Here is a 9,449-nt window from a genome sequence, read left to right as displayed (position 1 = left end):
GTTGGGTAGAGATGAGTGTGTGTGTGTGTGTGTGTGTGTGTGTGTGTGTTTTTGTGTGTGTGTGTGTGTGTTTGTGTGTGTGTGTGTGATAGCAAATCCAAGACAGGTGTATATTATTGTGTTCTAAAGATTTTATGATAAATTTGTCTAAATTACTGTCATTATTGTTAGTTAACATTTGTGATCCTGTAATTTAATTTCTAAACTATCCATCATTCTCAACTGTGCATCAAAACACTCAGAATAACATCAGCACGATAAGAAAAGAACACACACACACACACACACACACACACACACACCATATATATAATAATATATATATATATATATATATATATATATATATATATATATATATATATATATATATATATATATATATATATATATATATATATATATATATATATATATATATATATATATATATATATACAGTGTAGTCTTGCAAGAATCACAATTAAATATCAGTCGCTGGAGTCAGGTCAAACATATGAGGGTATCGTAAAGTTATCGCGTGTGTCACAGAGTGAAGTCAAATGTTTCCAAGTCATCTCACTAAAGAGGTGTTGTGTCGTAGTTAATGCCCAGGGTGGAGGTGAGGACCATTCTGGCAGCAGGTCGACCATTGCCTCAGAGAGCAAGTGAACTTTCAGACACTCGCAGCTGCTGCTAAAACAAGTGAGGCAAAATTTTCAGCCCAATGACCCGGGATTGTTGTAAAGATCGTTGAAACAGAACACTTAGTAAATGGAAACTCCAGGGATGTAACGTCTCCCTAAGATACAAATTTGACGTCCAGGAACAATGAGGACTTGGAAGAGGTGTAACCTGAAGGAGGGAGAGAGAGTCTTGGCTAAGTAGGGAGGGGAGGCGCTCCTGGGACCCGACATGTTGGCATAACGAGGTTGAAGTTGAGGACATTTGCTGGCGGGTCGAGCGTACACCTCCGTCAGGAAAAGGAGGAGGTGCGCCCCTTCCTTTGGCTCTCCACTTGCTTCTAACAACTCCTGAGGACACTTCAGCCAGCTCAAAAGCTGGGGACGCGCCACCCGCCTCTCCGCCTGCGACGAACTCTTCAAAAGGGTCTTCATGAGATAGTCCTAAGATTGAAAAGCAACAACACAAAGGTTCGATCTTAAATTGATCGACACGAGCATATGTACAATGAGAAGGTAAACATGGCGAGGCAAGGCGGGCGCTCCTGTGATTCACGAGGCCTTATCTCTCTCCGTCCCCTCGCTGGGCTTTATTGCCCCTCCTCTCTCCCACCACGGTGCTGTACACGCCCGAGGGGCAGGTGGGGAGGTTGGGCGAAAGGGAGATAGATAGTGTGGAGACAGGGATGAAGATGGTTTGGGGAGGAGGGGGATAGTGGGAGGAGAGAGTTGATGTGAAAAGGAAGAGCTGAGATAGTATGGGGAGGGGTAGGAGAGAGTGTGTGTCGGACAGGAGAATGAGAGATGCTGCGGAACAAGCGTCAGAAGAAATGATAAGATGTAGAGAATAGAGAGAGCATGTGAAAAGAGACACAGATATTATGATGGAAGATATAAGCATAAGCGTGATAAGACAAAATAAAAATAGATATGACACAGAGGAAACATAGAAAAGAAAAGTAAATACCAGAAGGAGATGTGAGGGGGGGGGGTGAGAGATAAGATCAGACCTCATACCTTTAGCAAGAGGCGTGAAGAATCTTTGTTGTACAATCTTGGTTATCTCTCTCTCCCCCCCCCCCCCCCCCCCCCCCCCCCCCCCCCCCCCCCCCCCCCCCCCCTCTCTCTCTCTCTCTCTTGCTAATCACGTTGTTTATATATTCAGAGAATACTTACCCCAGCCCCCTGGTGGAATAAAACTAGTAAGTTATCACGTAGGTTCAGGAACTGCTGCAACAATCAGACTCAACTGGTCACCTGGTTTTATGATTATCAACAACAAGAAGCATCTATTCACTGCACTGTCATTATAGACAATGTCGAATTAGCATATTAGTCATAGGAGCTAGTAGTCAATGCATAATGTACTTAGTCAGTGGAGAGTACATCTAGTTCTGATCAGTTTACTAATTAGTTAAAGATGGAAGTCAGTGAACGGTGTACTTGGTCAGTGAACCTAATGAGTCAAACGTTCAGTAAATCAAACATTCACTGAGTCTGATTCTCAATGAGTATCAATCACTGAGCGACACTGTGATACAGACCTTGATATTGAAAGTAAGTTCAGGGGATTATGTCACAGGTCAATGTTGAGAAGAAAGAGGTCAACACAGGTGCGGCGGAGGGACACACGGGGGTGACAGAGGAACACATCGGGATGTAGATGGACACAGGGGGACAGAGGGACACACGGGGACGGCAGAGGGACACATGGAGGCGAAAGAGAAACACACGGGGATGACAGAGGGACATATGGGGGTGACAGAGGGACAGAAGGGGGGCAACAGAGGGACACAAGGGGGCGACAGAGGGACACTGGGGGGGCAACAGAGGGACACGGGGCGACAGAGGGACACGCGGGGGCAACAGAGGGACACACGGGGGCGACAGAGGGACACGGGGGCAACAGAGGACACAGGGGGCGACAGAGGGACACGCGGGGAACAGAGGGACACACAGGCAGAGGGACACGCAGCAACAGAGGGACACACGGGGGCGACAGAGGGACAATGCGGGGCAACAGAGGGACACACGGGGGGCGACAGAGGGACACGCGGGGGGCAAACAGAGGGACACACGGGGCGACAGAGGGACACGCGGGGGGCAACAGAGGGACACACGGGGCGACAGAGGGACACACGGGGGCAACAGAGGGACACACGGGGCGACAGAGGACACAGCAGGGGCAACAGAGGACACACGGGGCGACAGAGGACACACGGGGGCAACAGAGGGACACACACGGGGCGACAGAGGGACACACGGGGGCGACAGAGGGACACACGGGGGCAAAGAGAGGGACACAGGGGCGACAGAGGACACGCGGGGGCAACAGAGGGACAACAGGGGCGACAGAGGACACGCGGGGGCGACAGAGGTACACACAGGGACAGAGGGACAAAAGGGGCAACAGAGGGACACACAAGGGACAGAGGGACACACGGGGCAAACAGAGGACACACGGGGGGACAGAGGGACACACAGGGCAACAGAGGGACACACGGGGCGACAGAGGGCACAGAGGGAACACACACGGGGGCGACAGAGGACACACGGGGCAACAGAGACACACGGGCGACAGAGGGACGCACGGGGCGACAGAGGATACACAGGGGCCAGAGGGACACACGGGGCGACAGAGGGACACACACAGGGGGCAACAGAGGGACACACGGGGGCGACAGAGGGACACGTGGGGGGCAAACAGAGGGACACACGGGGCGACAGAGGGACACACGGGGCAAACAGAGGGACACACGGGGGCGACAGAGGGACACACAGGGGGCAACAGAGGGACACACGGGGCGACAGAGGGACACGCGGGGGCAACAGAGGGACACACAGGGGCGACAGAGGGACACACGGGGGCAACAGAGGGACACACGGGAGCGACAGAGGGACGGGGCAACAGAGGGACACACGGGGGCGACAGAGGGACACACAGGGGCAACAGAGGGACACACGGGCGACAGAGGGACACGCAAAGCAACAGAGGGACAGACGGGACGATAGAGGACACGCGGGGGCAACAGAGGGACACACGGGGCGACAGAGAGACACACGGGGGCGACAGAGGGACACACGGGGGCGACAGAGGGGCACACGGGGCGACAGAGGGCACACGGGGGCAACAGAGGGACACACGGGGGCGACAGAGGGACACACACGGGGGCAACAGGAGGACACACGGGGGCGACAGAGGGACACACGGGGGCGACAGAGGGACACACGGGGGCGACAGAGGGACACACGGGGGCGACAGAGGGACACACGGGGCGACAGAGGGACACACAGGGGCGACAGAGGGACACACGGGGCGACAGAGGGACACACGGGGTGAGACAGAGGGACAGAAGAGGGCGACAGAGGGCACACGGGGCAACAGAGGGACACACGGGGGCGACAGAGGGACACACGGGGGCAACAGAGGGACACAGGGGGCGACAGAGGACACGCGGGGCAACAGAGACACACGGGGCGACAGAGGGACACGCGGGGCAACAGAGGGACACACGGGGGCGACAGAGGGACACACGGGGAGACAGAGGACACACAGGGCGACAGAGAGGGACACACGGGGCAACAGAGGACACAGGGGGCGACAGAGGGACACACGGGGCGACAGAGGGACACACGGGGCGACAGAGGGACACACGGGGGCAACAGAGGGACACACGGGGGCGAAGAGAGGGACACACGGGGGCAACAGAGGGACACACGGGGCGACAGAGGGACAGAAGAGGGCGACAGAGGGGCACACGGGGGCGCGGCAATTAAGGTAGAATTCTCAAGTCTTGCCGAGAGCTGTGACCTGTGTAGAGTGTTCTGGTGAGAGCTTCTTAGCAAATATCAACATGGCTGTGTGTGTGTAAACTTACTGCTTCGGCGACTTGGTTTTTACCTTCCTTAAACTCGACCAGTGGGGTGATGATACCTCTTAGGGGGTTCTAAGGCCATGATGGTACCTCTTAGGGGTTCTAAGTCCTGATGGTACCTCTTAGGGGTTCTAAGGCCCTGATGGTACCTATTAGGGTTCTAAGGCCATGATGGTACCTCTAGGGGTTCTAAGGCCATGATGGTATCTCTTAGGGGTTCTAAGGCCATGATGGTACCTCTTAGGAGGTTCTAAGGCCATGCGGTACCTTTTGGGAGGTTATATAAGGGACAATTAGTTGGGGTCATGTTTCCGTTAGACAGAGATATTTATATCAAGAAGAAGAAGAAGTGACATTGGCACGATCTTCTGAAGGCTTAATATATACATTATCATTACACAACAGCTGACACGACACGACACACGTCAGACCATCACAGTTGATCGTAATGTCATTTAAATTACGACCAAAACAAACTACACGCCATTGATTCTCCCCAAGAGCTCTAAGCTTAATTACAATCTCCCCGAGCTTAATGAGTAATCTCATAGCTTTGTTAAAGAGCTTCACCAATCATGGACCACTTTGTGATACACGATGATGATGATGATGATGATGATGATGATGATGATGATGATGATGATGATGACGATGATGATGATGATGACGACGATGATGATGATGGCATTATCAATTAGCAATTTGGCTAATGTATTGCAGATTGGCTTTATCAGGAGAGTTGGCTATAGAGTTATCGGGTCGGAAGAGAAGGGGAAAGGGAGAGTGTAGAAGTTATTACAAATGTTTTAGTTAGACCAGAAGGATTTACTAGAGGAAGAGTTAAAGACAGCGGTCTTTCTTTTATAAAATTCCACTTGGCCCTACGAAGAATAGTCTTTCAACGATTCCTAAAAAGTAATGAAAAGAGGAGTGGGTAATAGAGGAGATAGTTTCATAACTTGATATGCCCTACCTCTCTCACCCCTGCAAGAGAGCAGGAGCAATCAAACCATGATTGTGAAGGAAAGTTTTGGCAGAAGATGGATAAATGTACTCATACCACCCTGTATAACCCCAGCAATGCTGTCAGCACATACCGAGGCGTCCCTAGTGAAAAGCAACATTCATCCCAAGGAGTCGGAGGAAGAATTTCGCAAGGATTGCCAGTTTGCCCTCACATAGTTAGCGTTTAGATGGGGTGGGGAGGTCGTGCCCAGTTTGATTTAATAGAAATAAGATTGTGATCAGAAGCCCTAAGGTGGCAGAAATTGAGTATGAATAGTGTGAGGGGTTAGAGGTAAAACAAATATCAAGAATGTTAGAAAGTTGATCGTGTCGATTAGGAACGCGTGTAGGGCGTTTGATTATTTGTTCCACATCATTAAGTGTTGTGTTGTGTTGTGTTGTGTTGTGTTACTGTAACACATCCATCCATCTGTCCACCCTATTATCTACCTATCTATCTATCTATCTATCTATCTATCTATCCACCCATCATCTATCTATCTATCTATCTATCTATCAACCCATCATCTATCCATCATCTATCTATCTATCTATCTATCCATCTATCTATCTATCTATCTTGGCACTTGTAAACACGAGATTCAACACTCAGTCAACTTCTTAAGATATCACCAGCCTCACCTGCTCTCTTACCTGGCCCAGGTGTGCTCCAGCTACTGACGGTAATCAACTCTTAACTTGTGCTGGTTTCTTATAGGTTTTCTTCCATATTGGAAGCTTAATTCTTGAGGAGTTCTTATGACTTCCGTGATAACTCGTTAACTTTTTACTGATTTAGTAGTTACCTAATTAGGTATAGGTAGGTAGAGAGAGATAGAGATAAGATTAGACAGGTAGACATAATATCGATTGTCGTGTAAGTAAAGGTGAGTATCAAACTCTGTTAGTCCGGGCAGGTGTGGTTTCTAGGTCACATCACCCACGGTCACGACGCCCAGGTAACCACACAAACACACAGCTGGTAATGACAGGGTCTGTAGGGGGTGCAGCTGCTGGTGGGATGGTGCAGTAGCTGGTGGGGCAGCAGCAGCTGGAGGGGACAGCAGCTGGTGGGTGGCAGCACCAGGCAGCAGCAGCCGGGGGGTGCAGCAGCTGGTAGGCAGCAGCAGCTGGTGGGGCAGCAGCTGGTGGTGGCTGCAGCAGCTGGTAGGATTAGCCAGCTGGTGGGTGGGGAGCAGCAGCAGCTGTTGGGGTGATATAGCAGCCAGAGGAGGTGCAGCAGCTGGTAGGGGCAGCAGCAGCTGGCAGGGGCAGCAGCAGCCGGTAGGATTGTGAAGCAGCTGGTGGGGTGGGGCAGCAGCAGCTGTTGGGGTGGTGCAGCAGTTGGTGGGCAGCAGCAGCTGGTTGGGGCAGCAGCAGCTGGTAGGCAGCAGCAGCTGGCAGGATTGTGGAAGCAGCTGGTGGGGTGGGGCAGCAGCTGCTGGGGTGGTGCAGCAGTTGGTGGGGCAGGCAGCTGGTTGGGCAGCAGCTGGTGGGGTGGTGCAGCAACCAGTAGGGTGATGCAGCAGCTGAAGTGGTGCAGCAGCTGGTAGGGCAGCAGCAGCTGGTAGGACAGTGAAGCAGCTGGTGGGGTGGGTGCAGCAGCTGTTGGGGTGGTGCAGCTGGTGGGGCGCAGCAGCTGGTAGGGCGCAGCAGCTGGTGCAGGATAGTGCAAGCAGCTGGTGGGTGGGCAGCAGCAGCCGCTGGGGGTGGTGTAGCAGCTGGTGGGGCAGCAGCAGCTGGTAAGTGCAGCAGCTGGGGCAGTGCAGCAGCTGGGGTGGTTCAGCAGCTGGTGCGTGCAGCAGCTGGTAGTAGCAGCTGGTGGGTGGTGCAGCTGTATAGGGTCCGTCGCGGTGTGGATCAACCTGAGGATTTTTCACGACGTTTTTCTAGTGACGCGGAATAATTACCAGCCGACCATCAGACATTAACCCCTGCCCTTGACATGAAGAGGAGGAGGGAGGATTAGGAGGGAGAAGGAGAGGGAGGAAGGCAGGAAGGTAAGGAGGAAGGATGCAAGAAAATGGAGGAAGAATGCAAGGAGAAGGAGAACGGAGGCATGATAGAGGAGAAGGAGGGATGATAGAAGGAGGAGAAAAGTAAAGAAGGAGGAGGATGAGAGACATGGGTATAGAAAGAGAGGGAGGGAAGGAAGATAGAAGGAGGAAGGAGGGAGGAGAGGAAAAAGGTGAGATAATATTGCAATGAGAGGGAGAGAGGAGCTAGTGGAGTGGTGAAGGACAGAAGAGGGCGAAAGAAGAGGAAAAAAGATAGGTGGAGGGAGAGGAAGACGAAGAAAAGATAACTAAATGAAGTTCTATTTATGGGTTGATCTAGACACGTCAGAGGTTAACACCAGGTAAGTTCGTGCCGTCTCGTTCACGACGATCCGGACACCCTGCCCCGGCCGACCCAGCAGGAGTGACAGTCAACACTGCACACGAGGTGTGTAACTGAATGTTTATATTGTGGAGATATCAATCAACGTTATGTATAATGTGATTAACAAATTAAAAGCAGTAGCGAAATTTGCACTTCGTTATATTAATCTAACACCAAAAACAAAATATAATTATCTCTTGTAATTAATTTAGCTGAAATATTATGTTAAAATTTTGCACACACACACACACACACACACACACACATATATATATATATATATATATATATATATATATATATATATATAATATATATATATATATATATATATATATATATATCATGTAGACCCACAATGAAACGTGGATAAGATAAATCTTGATAAAACCAAACAGCAAAAGAAACAATGGAGCACCGTAGCTTTTTGTCTTTATTCAAGACATCTTCAGTTGTAAACTTAAGGTTCCATTTACAACTGGTTGAACTGGAAGCGCCGGGATTCAAACCACCGACTCTTGGAATAGGAGGTGAGGCTGTATCCACTCGGCCGCCGTGCAACCATACAACACCAAATGCCCACACACATACAATTCCTCCCCAGCCAAAATACATACGCAATCTACACACACACACACACACACACACACACACACACACACACACACACACACACACACACACACACACACGAAAGGCAAACAAACCTTTAATCCAAACACCACAACAGAGAGAGAAAAAAAAAAAAAGCCCACCCAACCACCATCTGCTTGACGGCACATGGGTTTTTGTGAATAGTCAGGGCGAAGATACCGACACAGGCGTGAGAATGGTGAGTGGATGTCCAGGCAGCGAGCACACACCACCACCATTCCTTCAAGTCCTGATAATGTCTTCTGTCAAGTCTCATAGACCCTAGCTAATGTCCGTTATCAAGATCTTCATAAACTCTGCCTAATGTTCCGTTGTCAGGGTCCATCATACACCCTCTGCTAATGCTCCTTTCTGTCAGGATTATCATCAAGACGCCGAGCTGGGGAAGAGAGCTTGGGGGGAGGAGGGAAAAATAGCCTGTGTTTTTAATCTCAGCTTTTTTTTCAGTTTCTCGAAGGGAGGAACGCAGACATCCATATCAAGCTTGCGCACTTATGTCTTGAAAAATGGGGTCATAACTCATAAATTATATAGTGAATGTTGTTAAAAAGAAACTGTATTTTATTTGATTGATTAAATATGTTAGCTTAGTTTATATTCGTTCATCTTTTATCTTCTTATTCCTTGTGTGTTCCCTGTTATTTTTATTAATAGTGACGCTATACCTGTGTACGAGGAGGAGAGAAAGACCACCAGTCCTGTCAGCCTGTCCTCTCCCAGCAGGTCGCCTCCAAATATTGTATTGAACTAACGTGGTGTGTGTGTGTGTGTGTGTGTGTGTGTATGGTTGACATGTCGCCACACACACACACCCAGGTTGTGTGTGTTTTAGGAGGACTTATCAGCAATACGCACCGAACGTAGCTACGAT

The 9,449-nt window shown here is 50.1% G+C and overlaps 1 protein-coding gene across 1 annotated transcript; it reads left to right on the top strand.

Moving 5' to 3' along the window:
- Positions 1–2,372: 2,372 nt before the first annotated feature.
- LOC121853279 (hornerin-like) lies at positions 2,373–3,674 on the top strand. Its single transcript, XM_042347293.1, has one exon. The coding sequence runs from the start codon at positions 2,373–2,375 to the stop codon at positions 3,672–3,674; it is 1,302 nt and encodes a 433-aa protein (XP_042203227.1).
- The last annotated feature ends 5,775 nt before the right edge of the window (positions 3,675–9,449 follow it).

This window comes from Homarus americanus, unplaced genomic scaffold (genome assembly GCF_018991925.1).
Source record: "Homarus americanus isolate GMGI-L3 unplaced genomic scaffold, GMGI_Hamer_2.0 scaffold19848, whole genome shotgun sequence".
Classification (NCBI taxonomy): domain Eukaryota; kingdom Metazoa; phylum Arthropoda; class Malacostraca; order Decapoda; family Nephropidae; genus Homarus; species Homarus americanus.
The sequence above is the reverse complement of the archived record's forward strand: the minus strand, read 5'-3'. Positions and strand labels throughout refer to the sequence as shown.